Source organism: Citrus sinensis, chromosome 9 (genome assembly GCF_022201045.2).
Source record: "Citrus sinensis cultivar Valencia sweet orange chromosome 9, DVS_A1.0, whole genome shotgun sequence".
Taxonomy (NCBI): Eukaryota; Viridiplantae; Streptophyta; class Magnoliopsida; order Sapindales; family Rutaceae; genus Citrus; species Citrus sinensis.
The window spans coordinates 6231683-6257809 of NC_068564.1; the positions used below are offsets into that span (position 1 = coordinate 6231683).

Here is a 26127-nt window from a genome sequence, read left to right on the forward strand (position 1 = left end):
GCACAATCGTGTATCCTTAATTCATCTGTCCAATACTCTTCACTTAAGTTTTGGCCATCATTTCCAGCCTTCTTTTGCTATGCGTATGCATTAGTGAAGTTTGGACTGCACTCGACAGTGAAGCTGTGACAGCTATTTGTGTGCCAAACTTAGAACTACAGATATTAAAGCAGCAACCTCAAGTACTCTTCATAGGTTTGAATTAAAAAGTTTTGCGATTTACTATAATTTTTAGCTCATTGTTGTTGATTTCCTTTTGTAAATTAAAAAAAAAAAAAAATTTCGGCAATATCTATTGTAGCTTGTGGGAGCACTATGAAGTGGCCATAGGACTACAGCCAGGCATACAAAATGAATGATGACCTCCAATGAATATCAAGATATACCAAGTGAAATATCTGTCTTAACTCCAAAAATTATGCAAAAGGACCCTATTATATTATACATTTATTTTCTATAAAATATGTGTTATGATGCTCTATTTTTAATTGTTGCCTGTCTGGCTTGTTAAAATTTTAAATTATATGTCACAAGTTGGAATTATTTTCACAATCAACTGACCTGTCGTTTTTTCAAGTTATAGCTACTTACACAATTACTATTTTTTTTCCAGTTATTACAAAATTGCCACATGATTTATTAGAGGGTTGTTCTTCTAATTTTATAATTTAATTTTCATCCCTTTCCTATAATTTCTTCATCTCCAATTTTCTCTTCATTTCTCTCATGGACACAAATTTGTGAGGGCAAAGAATTTACTACTGATTTTAAATCTATTTATTTTTAGTTTTATTACTTTTTCTGATTCAAGAAGTTAAATTCACAAAATATTTAACTTCTTGTAATATTTTGTGAAGTCGCATCAAGACCCATCAGTTTTACATTTTAGAGTTATGTCAGGCATAATTTCGATATTACTTAATTTTGTTTTGTATTTGTATTTGTATAATAAAAATTGAATATTGTTGGGTAATGTATATTATATGTATCCTTCCTAGATTAAGTGCATATTCTTTTTCTTACCTATTAATGAAACGTTATTTGAAATTTAATTAGTTAAATATTGTAGTAATTAGGCCTTTAAAATAAATAGTTATAGTAAAGTGAAATTTCTTTAGCCCAACCTTTAAAAAGAAAAATCCTCACTTGGCCCCCGTCGGCAACTAATAATTCTACGGAGAAAATTGATCCTCATTTCTTGTCCCCGATTATCTTTTCACTTTCTTTATCATTAGAACATAAAATCAACTTCAAGAATTCAGCCAATTTTGTTTTTAAACTGTGCATGAACTCTGAGCCATGCACTGAGTTTCAACGTGATGATCAAATCAAAAGAATCAAATGAACCTTCAATTCTGTGGACAGACAGAGCTACGTGTAGACATGATTGTTGACTTGAGGTCAACGGTCAAGCAAATAGACCATGAGAATTGCTATGAGAATTAAATCTTGATGAAATTTTGATAAAAATACACGTAATGTAATATAATGTTGTTTTGGGGGAGTTTAATTTTTTGTTTTAGTGTATTTTTCTCATGATTTTGCCGGAGTTTAGATTCCTAATAATTTTTTTTACATCTTAAGGGAAATTTGAAAAAATTCTTTTCAGAATTTCCCAAAATAAAAAGAAAGAAAATAATTAGAATATAACAAAATGCTACCATTTATATACAATAACCTGAACATGAGAATTAAATTTTTTTTGATATACTAATATATTACAATCAGAGCTCAACTGATATGTACAATCAGAGATCGATTGGGACTCTCCTTAATAATCCTATTATGGTATAACCTGAAGGTCTACCCTCACTTAGTACTAGAGACAAATCTATCATTACTTTAATACTGGAGAGAGAACCATTCTATTTCAAATGGGGAGAGACAAGTAAACCTCTACATAAGAAGGAAGTTGAGTCCTAACAACTATGTGCCTAAGGTTAATAAATGGTAAACCATGAATTACCAATTATCTAACTACCAATCCATAATTGACAAAAAATAAAATTAGTTTTTGGGCGCATAGATTGCCAATAGGTTACAAGCCCATTGGCAAAACATGAGAATCAACTTATAATACAATAAAATTGTGAAAATTGGTACATAGATGATAAGATTTCATTTTGTTAACATGTGGAATGTTGTGTGCCTATTGTCCAAATCAGTCCAAATTAATGCATTTAATTTTTGAGTTTATTGTTTGTTTTACCTTTTTTAAAATAAGTATTGAGTTCGTTATTGATCAGTCATCAATGTATCATTTTCAAACCCAAGCATTAAACGCATTTGTTGATCACCGAAGCCAGTTCCATTGGAGCGACACTTAGAGGTTATATGATTTGATAAACCTCAAGTCGAAAATAATTATTCCCAATTGAAATTTAGCCATTTAATTTAGAAAAGTTTTACATTTCATATTTGTAAGTGCACAAGCCTGTTAAAGTATAGACTATGAATAATGAGATCGAATCTACAGAGAAAAATCCTCAATTGGCCCATGTCGACAACTAATAATTGTATGGAGAAAATTGATCCTCATTTCTTGTCCCTGATTATCTTTTCACTCTCTTTATTGTTAGAACATAAAATCAACTTCAAGAATTTAACCAATTTTTTTTTTTAACTGTGCATGAACTCTGAGCCATGCACTGAGTTTCAACGTGATGATCAAATCAGAAGAATCAAATGAACCTTCAATTTTGTGGACAGGAGCTACGTGTAGACACGATTGCTGACTTGAGGTCAACGGTCAAGTAAATAGACCGAGAGAATTGATATGAGAATTAAATCCTAATGAAATTTTGATAAAAATACACGTAATGTAATATAATGTTGTTTTGGGAAGTTTAAATTTTTGTTTTAGTGTATTTTTCTCATGATTTTGTCGGACTTTAGATTCCTAATAATTTTTCTTACATCTTAAGGGCAATTTGAAAAAATTCTTTTCAGAATTTCCCAAAATAAAAAGAAAGAAAATAATTGGAATATAACAAAATGCTACTATTTATATACAATAGCCTGAACATGAGAATTAATTTTTTTTTCGATATACTGATATATTATAATCAGAGCTCAACTAATATGTACAATTAGAGATCGGTCGGGACTCTCCTTAATAATCTTATTATGGTATAACCTGAAGGTCAACCCTCACTTAGTACTAGAGGAAAATCTATCCTTACTTTAATACTGGAGAGAGATCTATTCTATTTCAAATGCGGAGAGACAGATAAACCTCTACATAAAAAGGAAGTTGAGTCATAACAACGATGTGCCTAAGGTTTATACATGGTAAAACATGAATTACCAATTATCTAACTACCAATCCATAATTGACAAAAGATAAAATTAATTATTGGGGGCATAGATTGCCAATGAGTTACAAGCCCATTGGCAAAACATGAGAATCAAATTATACAATAAAATTGTGAAAATCGGTACATAGATGATAAGATTCCATTTTATTAACGTGTGGAATGTTGCGTGCCTATTGTCCAAATCAGTCCAAATTAATGCATTTAATTTTTGAGTTTATTGTTTGTTTTACCTTTTTAAAAATAAGTATTGATTTTTTTATTGATCAATCATCAATGCATCATTTTTTAAACCAAGCATGAACTCTAAGCCATGCACTGAGTTTCAACGTGATGATCAAATCCGAAAAATCAAATGAACCTTCAATTCTGTGGACAGACGAGGCTACGTGTAGACACAATTGCTGACTTGAGGTCAACGGTCAAGCAAATAGACCAAGAGAATTGATATGAGAATTAAATCTTGATGAAATTTTGATAAAAATACACGTAATGTAATATAATATCGTTTTGGGGGAGTTTAATTTTTTGTTTTAGTGTATTTTTCTCATGATTTCGCCGGAGTTTAGATTCCTAATAATTTTTTTTACATCTTAAGGGCAACTTGAAAAAAAATCTTTTCAGAATTTTCCAAAATAAAAAGAAAGAAAATAATTGGAATATAACAAAATGCTACCATTTATATACAATAGCCTGAACATGAGAATTATTTTTTTTTTTTGATATACTAATATATTACAATCAGAGCTCAACTGATATACACAATCAAAAATCGGTCAGAACCCTCTTTAATAATCTTATTATGGCACAACCTGAAAGTCAACCCTCATTTAGTTTTAGAGTAAAACCTACCCTTACATTAATATTGGAGAGAGATATATTCTATCTCAAATACAGAGAGACAAGTAAACTCCTATATAAGAGGGGAGTTGAGTCTTAACAACCACCCAAGGTTGATACATGGCAAAACATGGATGACCAATTATTTAATTACCAATCCATAATTGATAAAAGATGAAACTAGCTATGGGGTGCATGGGAGCCCATTGGATAAGCGTGAGAATCAATTTGATTCAATAAAATTGTGAAAATCGGTACATAAATGATAAGTTTCCATTTTGTTAACGTGTGGAGTGTTGTGTGCCTATCGTTCAAATCAGTCCAAATTAATGCATTTAATTCTTGAGTTTGTGGTTTATTTTACCTTTTTTTTTTAAAAAAAAAAGGCATTGAGTTTGTTATTAATCAATCATCAATGTATCATTTTTCAATCCAAGCATTAAATGTTATGCTGATGACCGAAGCCAATTCCATTGGAGGCACACTTTAGATGTCATATGATTTGAGAAACCTCAAGACAAAATAATTAGTCCCAACTGAAATTTAGCCATTTAATTTAGAAAAGTTTTACGTTTTATGTTTGTCTAAATTTTATTGTACTTGTAAACGCACGAGTCTGTTGATGTATAGACTATAAATAATGAGGTTGAATATACAGAGATTGTCAATTTTACAAAAATAAAATCTAATTTAAGTTAATTTGAACTCTATCCTAACTAAAAAGAAAATATTTTATTTGAGAAAATTAAAACTCTGACGCAAGTAAATTTAAAATGAGTAAAGTAATGCAAGAACTCAAGAGATTGAAGCTATTGAGGTTTCAAAATCCACTATAATTTAACTTATCAATTATCTAATTACCAATCAATTCCTAATTTTAGAATGATAGCTAGATATCAATTTAAGTCCACTCATAAACATAACAATTGAGTCCGATTAAAATTAATCTTATATAGATTCTTTTTCTGTTTAATAATACATTATCTAACCATCCCATATAAAAAATATTAAATAACAAAGAGTCAAAAATTTTTTAAGTACTCTTTGTAAACAATTTAATAAAAGATATAGAATCGAAAAATAATCATATACAAACTTCATGGATCCAAATATAAATTCAATTAAATATTAATCCTAACAATTAATATTACATAATCGAATCAATAAAAATATTTAATAATATTCAACTAAACATATGAAATAAAAATCATAAAACATTAAAAGCACATGTATAAGGAATTAATTGAATAGAAATTAATTTATCTCATTCAATAAGGTGCGATCCTCGACTCTAGAACAGAAGTTTAGTTACTAAGAGTAAAAAACAAAAGATAAAACCGATCATGAGAATTAATCGAACGGCTGGCTCTTCTCCAAGCTGTGGCTTCTGCTCTGCTAAAGGCGGTTCCCCAACTTTGGTCCGCTTCCCCTTTCAAAAGCCAATGGCTTTTTATTTATTTTTTATGACAATCTCTATCTTACATGTATGTAACATATATTTTCTCACATGAATAGTATATGTGTGGGATCCATACATTATTTATGTGAGAGGAATATATGTTACGTGTATGTAAGATAGGGAATCCCATTTTTTCTATATGTTAGAAGTCAGCCGCCATGCGTGTTAAGCCACAAATCTTCATTAAATTCTAATTCGCTCGCGTACATTTCCATCAAATAACGTAATTTAACCATTAATTGCTTTTATTTTTCTTGACCCCTCTTGGTGACTTGCCATTCGCATCGTGAATGACAAAGCCGGTGACCATCAAATCTTCCATATTTTCTTACGCTCTCCACACAATTTCCCAATCCGTGCCCACCAATTTCATTTGTTCCATTTTATCTTTATTTCTTTCAGGAAATTTACAGCTGGTTGTTGACATTATACTGCGGGTGTGTAAGTGTAATCATGATCTGACCATTCAAATTAAAAAATGGGGGTCCCGCTAACTTACAGAGCTAGTAATTATTACGTTTGCAGATATGTTCCTATACGAGAATCTTATCATAAATTGAAAGAATACGAGAACTTGATTGGGCAGGTCATTACAAAATTAGAAGGGTACAGCTGGTCGGCAAGAACACTTTAGTATGTCCAACCAATCACAAGATGACAGATCAAATGGGGGTGGAGGGGCAGTGTGCTTTGATAATTCATACCTTTGGTGATGAGTAAATGCTTCTACTGTAAAAAACTCCGATGCAACTCGCGCTATTATTTATTATTATATATTTATTGTTTCCAGTTTTCACCAAGTTTTCACCCAATCACTATTTTGCAAATTTTAGAAAAACATATTTCTGGTAAATTTTGACGGACCAAATTCAGCTCCAAAACTGGAAACAATAATGTCAACAACCAGAATGGGAAACCAAATTTTAGAAAAACATCTTGTGATCCATGATTACACTTACACACCCGCAGTATAATGTCAACAACCAGCTGTAAATTTCCATGGACACAAATACCCCCAACTAGTATTAAATAAAACTAAATTAAAAAAAGAAGAAATTAGAATGGGAAATCTATCAATAATTTACGCCGTCATTTTGATCTTTATAGTTATAGATTTTATATTATAGATCTCCACACAAAACTGTAACTTGATGTTTTCAGCTATATAATGTTATTTTCATTAAAAGAAAAAATTAAATGATCGAATTGACAAGATATTAAATGTTATAAATTATAATTAAAAAAAATCACAACCTCATATTTTATAGTGGACGCCAACATCTTGCCTCAGCAAATTGACTTATTCAAATTAATAAATTTTAACAAGTCATCGTGGTTCTATATTCTCCCAATCCATTAAATGTTATAATAGACTTTTTTGTTGAATAGGATTCACAATTTGAATCTACATTCTCCCAATCATTTGTGTAATCACGCCCTATTAATAGAATAAATTACAACAAAGACAATGTTACTAAAACAAATGACATACTATATTTGATTAATTGATTTCAATTTATAAAATGATGTTGAATTATTTTTCTAATATCAATTTGTATGTCAAAACTCATTTTTTTCTTTTAGCAATTTAATGTTAGCAACTACATAAGTTACTAAAATTTTAGAAAGATCTAAGTGATAAAAATAAAAAAATAAAAGAAAAATGAATCATTGTCCCCCTCCATATAAATTTACGTTTTCTTGAGAAAAGAAAATGTATGTTTCATTCTTGATATATCTCATACTACTCAATAATTAATAATTCTCTGTAGAAAATTAATCCTTATTTGATGTCATAAAACCACCAACGACTTTCATTAAGCGTGATCAACCAATCAAAACAATCAAATCAACCGAGCTCAGGAAATTTAATGATTGAGCAACCCCATGTGATTTATTTTTTAATGATTTATTTTTTTTAATTTTTAGTGATTACGTGTGATTTTGTATGCAAATAACATTACTCTTTAAGTACTTTGTTTGAGCCAACCCCACACAAAATTTAAGTTGGTTTTGGGATTCTCGTGGGGTGACAATCTTTGAACAAGGTTTTTTTTTTGTATAATATTAATTTATATGTTAAGAATCGTATTTACTTAAAATATATAAGTAATAAAACAAAATCCTAAGAAAAAATAAAATACTCTCGAAATAAGTTTTTTTTTGAGAGAATAAAACAAGTATACAGGAGTATTGATACTTGAATCGAAATATTTGATATAACGGTGATAAAATAATTATAAAATTATATTGTATTATAATGTCAAGTAAAAATATTAATGCTGCATAATTTTATGGTTATTTTTATTACCATTGTGTCACTATTAAGATTCTTTATCATATTTTTTTAATGTAGATGTCTTCGTACAGTATTTAGATTCTTTTTCACTTACTTATCAACTAATAATTCTCTAGAGAAAATTGTTCCTTGAATTTGTCAAAACAATTAATACATTTACGTGGGACCCCGGACTAGGAATTGATGGAACCATTTGAGAGATGAAGGGTGGGGTTCATTGATGGGTTTGTTTTATTGTTGTCACTGTTGGAAAAATAAAATGTTTGGACAATGCAAGAAGACTTCATTGATTGATTCTTCATGACTGAGTAGACCAATTGCATTTATTAGGTTTGAGTGTTTGACGGTGCGCTTATTTGGATGCTATCTGGAGGCATTGATTGGAATTGAGTTTTGTTGTATTTTTTAAATTATAATTATTATGGGTAAAAATTATATTTATAAAATAAAAATTAATAATATATAATAAATATAATTTTTAAATACAAGAATAATTAATAAATTATAATTTTTCATTTTATAAATGTAAAAATAAATTAACTCAACTTTTAATTTATAATTTATAAATATTTAATAAATACTTTAATATTATATCTTTTAAAATTTTAGTCAGAAGAGCCACGTGGCCGTGATTAAGTCTTATGAAGAGAACTGTAAGACCCTCAGCACAACTCTCTTCATGGGAGTTAACCTACCTGATTATCTCCTTTTAACTTTTAAATTATAGTTAATGAATACGAAACATTACTTAAGAACGCGTTTTAAGAATTCTCAAAGTAAACTATAGCAGCTGAACTCCTCTATCATTATAAAATCCAATTTAATTCCTAATGATCTTTCATATAAACCAAACTAGCTAGCTACCGAGGAAATAATTATGGGATTCCTCAAAATGCCTATCCGACTTATTATGCTGGTGGTGCTAGTGCTGCTGCTACTACTAGCAATGGGCTGCCGCTGCAGTACTTCTAGAACAAGCACTGCAGCTGCTGCTCATGCTCAGGCCAAGCCCCGCTGCCCCAACCGCTGTGGAGACGTCGAGATCCCGTATCCGTTCGGTACAAAGCGTGGTTGTTTTCTGAACAAAGACTTCCTCATCACTTGTAACGACACATTAAACCCACCCAAACCATTTTTAAGGAAGTCAAGTATCGAAGTTGTCAACATATCCATCGACGGTCACTTGAATGTCATGCAATACACCGCGAAAGTCTGCTACGATGCTAAGGGATATTCGGTAGACAGCAACTTGCCTTACATCACTCTGTCCAAATTCACCTTCTCTAGAACGGGAAACAAGTTCGTAGTCATTGGCTGTGACAGCTACGCTTACGTACTTGGTTTCTTGGGTGAGGACAGGTACAAATCCGGCTGCACGAGCACGTGCGACAGCCTTGACTATGTCACCAATGGATCCTGCGTCGGCACTGGATGTTGCCAGATTGAGATTCCTGGAGGGCTGAAAGAACTCGAAGTGGAAGCATTCAGCTTTAAAAATCACACCAAGGTGTCATCATTCAATCCATGCACTTATGCGTTCGTTGTTGATCAAAGCCAGTTCCATTTCACCTCCAATTATCTTGCCTTGGGGGGCATACGGGACGAGTTTCCTATGGTGCTTGATTGGGAAATAATCACAGATAAAACATGCGAAGAAGCAAAAATATGTGGACTCAATGCATCCTGCGATACACCCAAGGATAACACCAGTACTTCTTCCGGCTATCGTTGCAAATGCAACAAAGGTTACGAAGGCAATCCATACCTCTCTGATGGTTGCCGAGGTATAAATCTTTAATCATTCTCACTCACGTGCGGATGTTCGTTTTCTAATTTTTAAAATCATTTCTAATTAATTAATATTTTAAAAAATTATTTAATTGCAGATGTTAATGAATGCGAAGACCCAAGCCGCAATAACTGCACGCACATATGTGATAACATACCAGGAAGTTACACATGTCGCTGCCGCAAGGGGTTTCATGGAGACGGAAGAAAAGATGGAGGAGGTTGTACACCCAATCAATATACTGTGATTAAAGTCGCTCTAGGTAATTAGTACACACACCTTCTCCTATATTTTTTATTGCATGTTTGAGAACCTTTTGACATAATTTGCTGGCCTTTAACATCTTATTTATTAATTTTTTTTTAATAGATGTGGACAAAATCCAACTGTAGTTAATGATGATGTTTTAAGAGAATAAAATATTTAAATTTAAAAAAATTTATTGTTTTCTTTTTCATATACTTTGAGTAAGGTCTTAAAATGATAACATATTTTAAACTAAAAACAAAAGCCAGGTACTAATAACTGGGTACTTTTAGCACACCTCTTGAGTTTGTTGAAGTCACACAGAATTCAAAAGCCATATGATTGTAATTAAATATTTATTTGTTTTGTGGTTAGGGTAGGTAAAATCTTTTGCTTTTAAGCATGTCCAAATTTTGTACAAATACCATTACTGAGAGATGTGTTGAATAGTTTCAAGGTGTACTGTGTGTGGCGGCACCAATATTGATCCCCAGGAGTGGGCCGGATTTAACCAGATAAATTCCGATTATTGGAACTTGTATGATCCAAATTTATGTCATTCTTTTATTAGTTAAGGCCAGGTTCTAATTTTTAAAATTGTACTTTTCACCCAAATTTATATTAAGCTTGCATTCTAAATCTTTTAAATTGCAGTTTTGACCCTAAGTTAACTTGGTCTTACAGTTAGGTCCAATAGAACAATCCGGGTGCAAGTTTCATACTAGGGGTTAAACTTTTGTCCTTAAATATTAAATTTTGTATTTTAATTTTGACAAAAATTTAATTACTTATCCCTTCAAGATTGGTTTGAGGGGGAATTGATCAAAATTGGTCTATGCTAGCTTTAATCCTGTGCTCCAGAATTATATACATAATCAATGAAGTTTTGGTTTCAAGAACATGTTTCTAATTCAAAGCACAATTGTTTGCCTAAAATGTAAGTTAAATGCATGTTTAAGCAGTCACGGACATGAGTGTTAATTAAGGTTGTATATTATACTCTTAAATTTAGTTTCTCTTGCTCGCTAGCTCTTTGAATTTGCATGTCTTAATTTACATGTAGGGGTTGGCATAAGCTTTGTTGTTGCGATTATGAGCATCTCTTGGCTTCACTTTCTTTGGACAAGAAGAAGACACATGAAACTTAAAGAAAAATTCTTTGAGCAAAATGGCGGAAGTATTCTACGACAGGAGCTCTCTAAATTGCACGGTCAATCTTCTGAAAAAGCAAAAATTTTCACTGAAGAAGAAATCAAGACAGTGACAAACAACTATGCCGACGTGATTGGCTGCGGAGGCTCTGGCAACGTATACAAAGGATTTTTACCAGACAGAACTCCAGTTGCCGTAAAGAAGTCCAAATTCGTTGATCAAGCAAAAATTGATGAATTCATCAATGAACTGGTCGTGGTCTTGCAGATCAACCGCAGGAATGTGGTAAGGTTATTAGGTTGCTGTTTGGAGACACAAGTGCCTTTACTAGTTTACGAATTTGTCGGAAATGGCACCCTCTTTGAGCATATTCATAAGAAAGGCAACCTCTCCTGGGAAAGGCGTTTGAGGATTACAGCAGAAACTGCAGGAGTGCTTTCGTATTTGCATTCCGAAACTAATGTTCCAATAATTCACAGAGACGTCAAATCTGCCAACATACTCTTGGATGAAAATTGCACCCCAAAGGTTTCTGATTTTGGTGCTTCAAAATTGGTTCCAATTGATGCAATTCAAAATTGCACAGTGGTGCAAGGAACTCTTGGGTACTTAGATCCTGAGTACTTGCAGACTTGCAAGTTGACAGACAAAAGTGATGTCTATAGCTTTGGAGTTGTTCTTGTGGAGCTACTGACAGGAAAGATGGCGCTTTTGTCAGATAAGCCTGAGGAGGAGAGGAGTCTGGCTATGAATTTTCTTTCTTCATTGAAACAGAATCGTTTGCTTGAGATTCTTGATAACCGTATTGTAAACGATGGCAATAAGCAGCAGCTGAAGGAAGTGGCAAAGCTAGCGGCTAGGTGTATAAGTGTAAGAGGTGAGGAAAGGCCTACAATGAAGGAAGTATCGTTGGAATTACAAGGGCGACTGAGCCTGATGTCGAACGGCCAGTACTACTTACGGGATAATGTTGAATCCAATGGTGTGCAAGAGACCGAATACTTTACTTCTACTTTTTATGAATGTCGAAATGGTATTGGTAGCCATACAACTCCGACAGATGGATACGACAGTGTGCAGCAACTCGAACTGATGGCGTTTGATTATGAGAGATGATTGATACTGCATGCTGTGTTTGTGTCACCTGTGTCTTTGGTCACTCTGCTGTGTCTCTAAGGATTTAATAAGTAACGTAGGATGTTACAACCGCTTTTGTCTTTTCTGAATCGTTACTGTAAAATATGGTTAACCCCTTATACTTTATTTTATTTACAATTTATTCATAAGTATTATGAACTTTCTGTATTGTAAAATTTTGATGAGCTCCTTATACTCTGTTTTAGTTTATTAAAATCCTTAGAGTATCAAATTCATCCCCTATAATTTTTAAATTCCCAAAATACCTTCCATTTAATTAAAAAATATAATTATTATTCAATGATTATAATTATAATTATAATTATTATTTTATTATAATTATAAATATAATTATAATTTTAAATGGATTATTATTATTATTAACAATAATAAAAAGTATTATTATTAATTTATCTATTAACAATAATTAATAATAATTTTTTAGTTAAATTGTTAATAATTATTAACAATAATTATTAAAACTAATAATTAACAAAATTGTAAATAGAAACTTTGGCAAAAAATAATAAAAGAAAAAGAGTGTGAGGAGATAAATTGAATTTTATAGTACAAGTAAGTTGAAAGTTTCATAACGCTTGTGAATAAATTGTAAATAATATAAAACGGTCTAATTGAATATAGAGTGGTTTATACTTTTATAGTGCATTCACTAAATAGTAATTGAAATTAGTTGGAAACATAATGAGTTCGAATTGGAATAGCTAGAATCAGAATAAAGAATTGGAATCAGAATAATTTATTTACTTGAACTGTAGGAATCATAATTATAATGAATTGTATTACCATTTATGTATTTATTTTGTCTTAGAATTAAAATAGGAATAAGTTAAAATTTAATAAATTACTATAAAATCATTAATTAATTTTTATCATAATTATTATTGTGTACTTTAATTATTGTGATTATTATTATTATTATTAAAAAAATTGTTAATTATTATTATTATTTTAACTAAAAAATTATTATTAATTATTGTTAATAGATTAATTAATTATAGTACTTTATTATTATTATTATTATTATTATTATTAATCCATTTAAAAATTGTAATTATATTTACAATTATAATAAAATTATTATTATAATTATAATCCATTTAATAATTATTATATTTTTTTAAATAAATGGAGAGTATTTTGGGAATTTAAAAATTATAGGGGATGAATTTTATAATCTAAAGTTTTAATAAAATAAAATAGAGTGAAAGAGGCTGAACAATATTTTACAATAATAATTCAAAAAAGACAAAAGCAGCTGTAAGTTACGTGAACCTAGGGGATACAGTAACGTAAATATTTAGTACTTGGAAAATTGACATATGGTGTGTTTTACACATTATATTTTGTATTATATTATATTATATTATTTTAATATAAGTATATCGTGTTATGTGGTATTACATTAACACTGTAATATAATAATATTATATGTTGTTTGATGTTATACTATATTGTATTAATTTTTAATTATACTATCTTTAGTACTGCACTGCGTTGTATTAATTTTTTATGATTATTTTAAATTATATATTTAGAAAATAATATTTATTTAATACTTGGAAATATACTAAATATAAGAGTTTTAAATTTTAAAGCGTTTACATTATTTTTAATAAAAATTAACAAAATTATAATTTAAAATTAACAAAATTCTTAAAATTTTCAACTATATAACATATTCATTATGACTATAATTATTTCATTTTCAACTTTTATCAACAAGACTTGTAAACATTTATTTTTTGTGTGTAATTTTGTTCGCATACTTTTTTTTTGTGTATTAAACCATCTGGTATTTGAAGACCATATTAGATCCCGACTGATTCAGATTCGAGCTGAGTAAGATCACTATGGCGGCAAAACTCTCCCAACAAGTATTTAACGCAGCTACATTCCCAAACCTCAAATCAAGAATCTTGCTTAAGTTAGAATAATTTCATGCCAGCTGATCTACGCGCTTATAATTGGTTTGTTCGCATACTTGTTTTGTACCATGAGAATTGAGAATAAAAAGAAGAGAAAGAGCAAGAACCATTTTGGATATTGTCATTGATTGAATAAGTTCAGTCAATTACCGAGTCAAAAAGGAAATAGTTTTTTTTTTTTTTTTGACCACGAGGTATCCTGGGGAGAGCCCCAACTGTGGGAGGTACCTTTAAGCTCGTACCACAACCCAGACTAAAAGTCCCCGCTCGAACCGAGAGGCACAGGTTCTCCCAACAAATGCGACTTCCCTGCGACTCGAACTGGGGAACAAACCCAGTCAAACCACTTAAGAGGACTCCATTGCCAGTGGAGCCAACACTTTGTTGGTAAGGAAATAGTTTTTTTTTTATATAATAACTAGCAAATAGGTTAGATTTACAAAGAAGTTGATACAGCTCAAAGCTCAAAGATTTGCTGCACAACATCAAAGATCTGATTCAAAGATCCCATTTCAAACCACAATTTAGAGGTGTTTCCTGCAAAGTCTCTAATAACTCTTGCGTACGGTTATAAAACAGAAGGGCAAAACTGATTCAGAGAGATTTGTACTCGTTTCTCACAAGAACATAAGTTGCTGGTCATGGATTTTGGTAGTCTCCTCCTCCAATGCAATGAACCCCTACAAAGCGTCTTGATTTTAATTCACAAGCTGCATAAAACCATTGAAACTTTAGTCGACATCCATAAAATGAAAGCCAACAGAAAATGTTCAAGACTGACCAGAAAATTAGTGTGGAGGATTAAAATATTTGAAACAGTTTATCCACTATAATTTTCTGCTGCACCGCACTTAAAGATTCTGAGTTCACATTTTCATTACTAACAACAACCACCATGGATAGAGGCTCAGCGTTCGCCTAGATGAAATAAGAAATTCAGACGAACAGAAGAGTTCCATTAGGAGTCGTTTCTTCAAATAGAATGGCTACCAAGTTCCAAGAGTTGCAAGTAGATAACGTCTCAACAAGTATGTAGTTAGCCTAATAAAGGGCCTTAAGAACATACCCACACCCAGCCATTCAAGCCAACAGCTATCTCAAAGGAGAGTTGCTTCCCAAGTTCCTCAAGAAATGGACATGTTGGAGAGCTTAACAGCCTAAGGAAAGTCAGGCTCATCTAATTTAGAGTAGCATAATGAAAAACCTAAAAGCTAATAATTATTGTTACGGTGACACCAAATATATTTTGTGTTGAAATATTCTCAAGCATCTCTAATTAGACAGAATAATAAGGAAAGAAATGTCTTTATATTCTTAATAGACCGGTCGAAGTTTCAAGAGTTGCAGTAGATAACGTCTAAACCATCTTAGTATTTTTTTTTCTGCCTCCAAAATAAAATTCACCAAGAATAATATACACTACGTCTAATTAGAATACAAATCAAAATGTTCTTATAACATACTAATATTTAAGTTGGCTTCAAGAATTTTACCTCCACTTTGAAACCACTAGACAAAAGTCCTCTAAAGCTAGTAACATCTGCATCTGTCACAGTGTAACTCTTGATCTCAACGAATTGGAAGTCTGCATAAATCTCACATATCCAACAAGCTAATGCTCGCAAAACGCCTTGACAAAGAACTCATTCTCATTATTGCGCGACTTCAACTTGCACCTACAATATTTAATAATCATTTGGCATTTACGTCATTTGAAAATTCATTTCAAAAGTTACATTCATCATAAAGATTTCATCTATTAGCAAAATTAACTTTAGTATTACTTTAATAAGCACACAAATACTCAACTTTTACTAAAATAACTAATTATTACATAAACCCAGCAGGTCCATTACAGACTTAAATATAGAAAATTCCAATCAAAATAATGGCTCCTATCTTTACAACTAAATATAACAACAGATATACCATACAAGAAACTCACCACCAAAGCATTAATATAGACTAATTCTCAAAGCAATAAATTCTTCATACTCAGAAGCAAGCAACAAGGCAAAATCTGAGAAATTCCTTGAAATTGCATATAGTAAAAGACTAAATGTGTTTTCAGGGAGTTCAAATGGAAACTACAAATCAAAATCAATTATTATATGAAATTCAAAGTGTTAAACGCCTAGCACGTGTATACTATATGAATGCATATCAATATTGTTGCCAATTCAAAAAGATCTAGCATCTATGTTTTAGTTTTGGCATCTCAAGAAATCACAATTAAGTAGACAAAGGGTGAAGAAATTCATAACATGACACCCTTAAGTTTCCAACAAAAGATAATTCTAAAACATCTAATAACAAAACGCAAAATAAAAAGCATCAAACATACAAAATACAGAATAAACAGAATCTATTGATATAGAGTGAAATGATAAATAACTTCTGAATTGAAGATTCTGATAAGCTGATAACAGAAGCTTTACAGAATACTCCCCCAAGATTCTTGGAATAGAATCAACAAGATGCCTCACAAAGACAACCAGAAAGCTAATGAATTAATGATCAATTAACTAAGACTAAGATTGAGTGTAGAAACAAACAAAGAAACGAACTGAAAACAAGAAATCACAGGACACAGCTAGCTAACGTGGTTCAGTCAATCTGCATTGACTTACATCCACGGGGGAACAAACTTATCAGCTTTATTGATATGGCTCAAGTCTTGATTACAGAGATTAACAAGCACTCAATAAGGAACAAGAAAACCCCTGGTTCTTGAAGCTTTCTTTCTCTTATCACAATGCTCTCAGTCTCTCAACACTCTCTGTTTTCAGCTGCGTCTGTCAGCTTATAAACCACTCAAGAGGCTTTTCCAGAAACACACGTGAGGACCATGTGCAAATAACGGTTCTTTAACAACCTTTAGATCGCACGTGCTCAGCTCGTGCTTCATTAACTCCAAAACGGCAGGGCTTCATGTCGTTGCAATAAGTAATTCATTTACTTATCCAAACGCAGTTTTGTGCGTCGTTTAGCTGAGGTGACTGAGCTTCACAAAACGCAAGTTAGCACTGCCGTTTCATCCTTTTGATTTGATTCACTGAATACACAACAAAACTCTTGTTGGGGGGACTTAGCATAAGATTTCTAGATATCCAACCCAAAAGACTAGCCTTTTAGGTGGAGTGACCTACCACCTTATAAACCCAAGCATCTCCTCTTTACTAGCCAATGTGGGACACAACTCAACAATCCCCCCCTCGGACGAAACCACCGCCGGACTCCGGTCCTTTCGTCCGACACACCTGAGTTGTTCCACCACCACATTCCGGCTACTAGGGTCTAGCTCTGATACCACTTGTTGGGGGGACTTAGCATAAGATTTCTAGATATCCAACCCAAAAGACTAGCCTTTTAGGTGGAGTGACCTACCACCTTATAAACCCAAGCATCTCCTCTTTACTAGCCAATGTGGGACACAACTCAACATGAATCGAATAGGAACGTGAAAATAGAAACAATTGTGATAGAGAGAATTATAAAATGTGCAGAACAGAGAACAAGATAGAAACTTCTGGGAAATTCTACCTGTTTATTCACGTTGCTACTGGTACCATTTAACTGCCAATTGCAAGATAAGTACCCAAAATGTCATCTCTACCTAAGCCATAAGATATAACTACTAATGAACCAAATGAACTAAACTTACCAAGATAAAATAAATCAATAATTATAAATGAGACCCCCAATCAAAATAGAGTGTATGTTCGAACATCAAACCTGGGCTCTAAAGCTTGAGAAGGGAAAGACGTGAACCAACACTATAATCAATTAAATTTCAATTTAGACTTAAGTCAACAATTAAAATCAAACCCAAATCGATAATTCAAATCTAACCTTGATACGTTCCAAATCAAACTCTAATCATAAATTAATTCAGAAAATCACAAATCTAGTACTAACCTTTTGCTTGATGATTCTGGTGGTGAAGATAAAGTGCGATGAAGCTAGAATAATAGTTCTGATGTCGCGCGGCGAGGAGATGATGGTGCAGTAACACGGCAGAGGTGGTGGAACAATAGCTGTGGCGTCCCACCGGAGCCCTTGACGACGGGCTTTTCTGGTGTTGGAGATGGATTGGGTGAGGAAGAAAGATTTCATGCTTTGAAGAGAAGGAATTTTGTTTCATATTTTTTCTAATGCAATCACGCATAAACTTGCAGCCCCCATGGGTTTCGCTAATGCGTGAAAGGCAGCCTTATAATAGTAAAATTGGGCAATCCAATGTGAGGTCATTTTCAGCCAAACGCAGGATTGCATTGCTCTAATGCTATGCTGGGTTCTAATACAATGTAATGTGGTGTGCTAAACACACCCTATATAGAGTACATAACATGAATATGTAGAAGCACATGGTAAAAAGGCTGAATGTATGTATAAGTGATCTTTGTGATTTTTCTTATTGTCATACATTGCTGTACTTCTATCGAGGGCAAGAGCTAATTTAAACGGATGCGGTTTCTGGAAGCATAGTTTGTTCTGAGTTAAAAAAAAATGAAGGTGTTTGATGGTTCTGTCATTTTGTTCGACGAAATGCCTCAAAGAAGTATTTTTGGCGGCACCCGCAACCATTTCATTTGAATTCTACAACGCTTCAAGAGCTCGTTTAACTGCCGTCATAATCTCTCCACCAGCATTCCTGATTATAGGCCCCAAGCTAGCAATCTTTTTCATCGAATAGTGGCTGTATTTTTAACCAATTTTAAGGGGTGGCTTCCATTACTCTTATTAAAAGCTTCCATTCTGTAGGAGTCATCTCAAAGTATTTGACTTATTTTTTTGCTCATCCAACAACTAATATTTCTATGGACAAAACTGGCTATCCAAACATACGTACCATTCCCTTTCTTTTACCAACTCAAATTAAATGCATCCTTTTGGATTTACCATTTACTTCTTGCTTCCTTGACAAACTATCCTAGACAATCCTTAGAAACAATCTTAACTGAAGTTTTCATTAATCTTGTTTAAATTTTTATCAACATTACAATTCCGAAGTAATTTTCTAAGATATTTTATCTCTAAATATCTATCATTCACCAGTTCAATTTTAAAATTCCACCTTTCTGAAAATTTCTTATTTGAACCATTCCCGTACTAATGAAAGAATACTACTTTACTTGCATGAAATATATAATCTGTCGAGACGTTACTTCAATAGTGTGCAACAGAACTACAAAGGAACGTGTATACCCTCTCAATAAGCTATATATGCTGGAAATCTTCAGAGAAATTGGCTGCTGAGATATCATCAATTTCTCCTTAAAGTTTAGAAATCTTGTCAGGATTTGGTAGAGGTTTGAATGAAACTTTATAATATTTTCAGTGGTAGCAGTTACGTTGCTGCAGTAATCCCATTTTGGCTTTACATGAAATACACAGCAACTTTTTCATGTTATCAAAATAGTTAAATAGTATTTTTGTACTGTTCCTTTTCCCGTGTTGTAGCAAATCCCATTATTCATGCCTGCTTTGTCAAATACTATTGCAATATATAATACAGGTCGATCACACACAGCTCGCATTAATTACGGAGCTAACTTCTACAAGAAGTGAAAATTGTTCCAAACTGCAGCAATCATCATCAATGGATGTGTCATCATGTGGCTCCAATATTATCAATTGATCATGCAATTGTAATAATAATGGTGGTGGCTGTGCAACTCCAAAGGCTAAAAGATTCAGAATACCTGAGAAATTATCTTGCCCACCAGCTCCAATGAAGAAAAGGGTAACCTCATCAAATTTATCATCAAAAAGATCTCCCATCAATTTTTTTAATTCTCCAGATATTGAGATATTCTTCTTGTTTGCTTCCCAAAAAAATATCTCATCTTGAGTTGTAATCTTATTATAGCATGATTGATGCGTTAAACTCGATTACAATTCAGGAAAAAAAAGAAAAGAAAACTTTGGGTTCAATATCAGAAACATGAGTTGGAATTTATTTTGTGAATTTAGAACCATAGATTTTTATTAATAGCAGCTTAATTTTCAGTTTGATAAATCTATGAATTTTTTTAATTTCTTGCTTATGAATGAAGCCTCAATTTCTTTCCTTTTGTACTAAAAAAAAAAAACCATTTTCAATATTTGAATTATCAAATGGGATTAGGTTCTCTCTCTTATCACCAACTTAAACAGGGGAAGGAAAAGCATGTAATATTTTGCTTCTCTGTGGATGATATATTAATATATTAGTTAGTGCATGGATGAGAGAATCCGATGAAGGAGCTCGTGCAAGCTGATGATCATTACAGGGACAAAACACGTGCATGTATGAAATCTATAGCTACAAGGAGTCCCCTTTTTGTATTTTTTTTAATTTATATAAATTTAATCTCAAGAGATTAATTAACGTTAACAGTTTCATAACTAATGTGTTCGTTAATCCACCTAAGATTAAATGACAAATACAATACAACAGAAACACGAAAGAAAATTCTCACACGATAAATTTGACATAAAATATATTACCTAATAAAGTTGTGTAATTTGTTTTCAAGATCTTGAATGCCCATACCAATTAATTTCGCTGCCACAAGAAATTATTAGCATGAAGGATAAATGTTCTCATAACTCTTACTGAATTTATGATTCAATTAGAGTAGTATTTTGAATAATTGATTAAAACATCATTAGATGAAATACAATTTTATAATGAGAAACTATACTTCACCAAGTGGTTCTAAACTTAGATCTTGTCCCTCTTTTACTTAAAAAAAAAAAAAAGACATCACAGTCATATAATACAAATCTTTTGAGTAATTTTTAAATATATATAAGAATTAACTACGTAGTTGATTCAAACGGTAAAAACCAAAGAAACATTCGCCTTTTGTATAAATTTAGTTATAACTTACGTGTTAAGAAGACCATGTATATATTTGATATCTTTCTTGTTTTAAAAAGGTCAAAAGTATGTTTATGAATGAGTTAAAACATTGGTGAATTACTAACTTATTTTGACAAAGAAAAAGCCCCGCTCAAGTGATCTGGGCTGGGTTTATCCAATTTCGGGCACAAAGCGGTCCTTTTTAGGCCTTTCCAGAAGTCAGGCATAAAGTTATAGGGAAAAACCAAAGAATGAAATTTTGAACAATCAAAGTATGACCAAACAAAGCCTTAACATGACTCACTTGTGAACCACAATTGTAATGAAACAATAAAATTTTTCTCACTGAGAAGCTAAACAATCAATTGTCAATGTATGTTTTTGGAATTCTTTTCTATGCCATCAAGTTGTGTGTGTGTGTGTATGTGTTTAGAGGTCTATTAGTCTTTTTAATTATCTTGTTCATTTGGGCTATTGACCGCGCATATAGTATATCAATTTATTTTGTGAATAATTTAGACTCTACTCCGTTTTCTAATTGTATGATTTCTAATGATGTTAATTAACATATAATTTGTTTTGTGCATTTGTTGATTTCTTTCTAGTGATAATATATAATTTCTTCTGGTTGACGGTTTGAACTTAAACAAGTTGAACTTAAAATTGACCTCTTATTTCTATCTCTTTCCTCTTTATGGAATCTAGTGGGAACCAAGATACATACATTTGTTAACCCCAAAAATCTAACAAATAATTATTGAAGAGAAATATATTTTATATAAGAGAAATTGCCCTACGGGAGGGCATAAGAGCTCTCAGCCAAATGGCTTGTTCTATTTTATGAGTTGGACTATTACAATCCTTTCCCCCTAATATATATTACAATTATATTTAGAGTGTGTTTGGTGTAATCTCATGTTTGGCTAGAACAATTTGCTGCCATAGTGTAGCAAATTGCCACATTAACTAAATCCAACTAAGACTTTAGATGGACTTCTTGAAAATGAAATTCTTTGAATTTGCTTAATTACCTTCTCTTTTTTTCTTTTTTCAGTTTAGTATTATAATAAATAAAAATATGTTTGTAATTTAATGTTATATTATCTAATAATATTAATTTTTATTTTTTATTTTTACACTATAATAAAAAATATAAAGTAAAATTCAATAATATTACATCATGTTTTTATTTTTCTATTAATTATATTATAATAATTAATGTAGAAAAATAAATTATTATTTAATATTTTATATAACTAATAATAAATACTAAAATAATAATAAATTTAAATAATATTAGTTTAAAATTAATAGTAATATAAATAATGACATAAAATGTTATTACATGTACTATAGTTCATATTTCACCAAATATGATATTGCATTGTAATTTAATACACCGTAATGCAACACCATAATGCAAAACAATAAAGTGTGTCAAACGCACCTTAGTGCATATTTGGGATTTAGATGGTCAAATAACCACTTATTTGACTATCTAACAATCCAAAGCATGTTTGGTAAGTTTATTAAAATGAACAATTTGAAAACAATATTCTTTGAGAATCTGATTTTGTACTAAATGTTAAAAGCTTGTTTGAGTAGTTTTTGAAATTCATTTTTTTAAAAATTTGATTTCACAATATATAATGTCAAAATTATCCCCACCTTAAAATCGTATTGCCAAAAAAAAAACCTAAACTAAAATTAAGGTAATTTATTTAAAAAACTTCGAGAATAGGCTAATAAACTTGGTCCTTCTCTTATTCCATATTTAGAATTTCTTTAGATAGTCAAATAATCACTTATTTGATAATCTAACAATCCAAAACATGTTTAGTAAAGCTTCTTAATCTAGACTACTTGAAAAATAAGATTCTTTGAAAATCTAATTTTGTATTGATTATTAAAAGCTTGTTGGAGTAGCTTTTGAAAATCAAATTTTTTCAGAATTTGATTTTATAATACATAATGCCAAAATTATCCTCATCTTAAAATCATATTTCCAAAAATACCTATAAATTACACTACAAGAAAACTGAAATTAGATGACAGACATTTTGTCACAGATTTTGAGAACAAAGTTATAAGTCATAAAAGCATGATAGATTCTTGATAAATTTTGTGTCTATCAAGTATTTATGATGGAATCATGATAGAAATAAACTATGTCAAGGATTATGATGACATTGTGATAGAATATAGTACATCAAGAATTCATAAAAGAATTTTAATGTTGACTTTATTTTGGCACTTGTTTGATCAAAATTTTGGGTATTATTTGAAATAAAATGTTTATGAATCAAGAAACATCACCGTTTCACTTAAATTGGAAAAACAACGTTTTACTCATGAACTTAAAATATTAATTTTTAAAAATTTTAAAATTTTTAATTAAAAAATAAAAAACGCATCGTCTTGGTGCTCTGTAATCTAATTTTTTTCTAAGTGTCAAATGAACAACACACACAAAGAGAAAGTTGAAGCTTGAAATCCCTCAACACTGACTCTTTTTTCGCCATCATCTAGTTGAAAACTTGAACGCCGTTGTTCGCTATTGTCTTCCTCACACATTGGCTATCGATTGCATTGTGAAATTGACTGAGTGAAGTGCATTTCCTCCTCTCGCCGTTTTCCTCACCATCGTCTTTTTTCCTCCTCTTATCATCTTCCTCTTTGTTGTCCTCTTTCCTTGTCTTGTCGTCTTCCTCTCCGTCATCTTCTCAAAACCCTTGGTATGATTTTTATTCTCTTCAAAACCCTAGTTATGTGCATTTGCATGTTGTTTGCAATGCAAAAATAAAAGTCAGTAATTAATTAATTTTATATATAATTAATCTAAACAAAAAAACCTAATTCAAAAAATATGAATCGAACAACTTAAACCAATTAGTTAACTTATTGAAAGAGAGCAAAGGATGTTAGTTTCTTAAGGTTAGTAGTTAGCAGTAGCAAGTGCGATGTGTATATAGGAGATGAAGGGTTAGAGAAAAGGGATGATTATCTAGGCTATTGTTTCTTGGTTTTTTAAGATTAGCAATAGCAGTAGAAAGTGTGATGTAAATTTAAGAGAAAAAGGATTGAAGAAAAGGGATGATTATCTAATGCTATTGTTTCTTGGTTTCTTAAGATTAGTAGTAGCACTAGCAATAGCAGGTGTGATGTACGATGATTGCGTAGATGAGTAGGGTACATTCCCTAGGTCATAATTTCAGCCATAGTGTTCGTTTGGGACGTACAATATATCGTTTCGAAATTTGCAACGAGACAAACTAAACCCAAATTGCTCTAGCCATTATGCTTTATGGTTAGGTCAAAAATTCCATTTTTTTCCATAGTTTTTTGTAATTTTAAGATATTTTCTTATTTTTCTTGTTACTTTCAAGATTTTTATCTTCTTTTTTTCTAGATATCAAGTTTGGTTTTTTTTTAAAAAATTTTGGTTAGAAGAATTTTGTTATATAATAATGTTTTGAGTTTTCCTATTTTAGTAAATTTATGATATTTAGGTTAGTGTAAAATGGAATCTAGTTTTCTCTATCTTTTATCAATCTTTGCGTTTCCATATGGTTAAGGTGAGGGGGTTGTTTTACATTGAAGGTTGGGGTTATTGGAAACTGATGAAGTAGTAGTACTAGTTTTGTAGCCTATGCATTAGAGAAGTTTTGACTGCACTTCACAGTGAAGCTGTGACAGCTATTTGTGATGCCAAGCTTAGAAGTATAGATATTCAAGCAACGATCTCAAGTACTCTTTGTAGATTTGAAATAACAAATTTTGTGATTACAATACTTTCTTAATTTTAAGCTTATTGTTGTTGATTTTCTATTGTAAATAAAAAAGAAGTACAACAATAGGCCTATAGCCAGGCATCTTAATGAATAATGACCTCCAAAGAATATTAATATATACCGAGTGGAAATATATGTCTTATCTCCAAAAATTACGCAGAAGGGCACCATTATACATTTAATTCCTTTAAAATCTACAAGACGACTTTCTATTTTGTGACTTGTAAAAGTTTTAAATTATATCTCACAAGTTGGAATCATTTTTGAAATCAATTGACCTCTTTTTTTTCAAGTTATAGTTACTAACACAATTACCATTGGATTTTTCAGTTATTACAAAATTGCCACATAATTTCGTAACTAGAGGTTTGTTCTAATTTAAGGATTCAATTTTTATCCCTTCTTAATTTACACAAATTGGTGAAGACAAAGAATTTACCACTCATTTTAAATTTATATAATTTTAGTTTTATTACTTTTTCTTATTGAAGAAGCTAAATTCACAAAATATTTTTCAAAAGCCAATCTTAAATATTAGTTTAATATTTAATGCATTTACTTTCAAATTTTTTTTTCACTCTCTTTATCGTTTGAACACAAAATTAACTTCAATCTTGAGCACTTTTTTTTTATAATTTTGATATTTTAACTATGCATGACCTCTGAATTTCAACATGATTAATTACCACTCGAAGGGTGTAGCTAAGTTACATAATGTTAAAATAACTCTATAGTTGCACTAATTCTGCCAAGTATAATTTAATTGTCAAATACTTTAAAATTACTTAATACAACTCTTAAGTTATTATAAATTATAACATTATGTAACTTAACATAAGTCCATCAATTAGACTAATCAAGTGAATTTTCAATTCCGTGGACCATGGACTTGGTAAATTATCATTACACCCATGCAACAAGTGAGACATACCGTGGGGAGCTAGTCAGCTAGAGGTATAGGTCTGATGACTTGAGGTCAATGGTCAACCATTATTTTCTCTCTAATTACACGAAGACTACATGGACTCACTTTTTCTCTTTTTCTCTTTCTCTATCATGCGCGTCAAGTAAATAAAGTAAAAGAACAATTATGAGTGCCTGACAAGATTTTAACAAACTCATAAAACGACCTTATTTTAGTGAGTTTATTTATTTATTAGGTCAATGGTCAACCAATATTTTCTCCCTAATTATACAAAGACTCACTACATGGACTCACTTTTTCTCTTTTTCTATCATGCGCCAGTAAATAAAATAAAAGAACACTTATGCGTCCTTAATCCTGACAAGATTTTAACAAAAAC

General features: G+C 31.2%; 1 protein-coding gene across 6 annotated transcripts in view; it reads left to right on the forward strand.

Annotated features, from left to right (window-relative positions):
• Positions 1-26127, forward strand: part of LOC102607632 (wall-associated receptor kinase 2-like) — an 88758-nt gene that overhangs the window by 49173 nt on the left and 13458 nt on the right. For 2 of the 6 annotated variants that reach the window (XM_052433081.1, XM_052433079.1), the window contains exon 2: positions 9658-9696. The exons of 1 other annotated variant lie outside the window; for it this stretch is intronic. In XM_052433081.1, the coding sequence (XP_052289041.1) occupies positions 9658-9696 (39 nt within the window). Of the gene's footprint in view, positions 1-9657; positions 9697-9798; positions 9964-11010; positions 12386-26127 lie in introns of those variants that run through there. 3 more of the 6 variants (XM_052433077.1, XM_052433083.1, XM_052433078.1) reach the window with 3 other exon arrangements.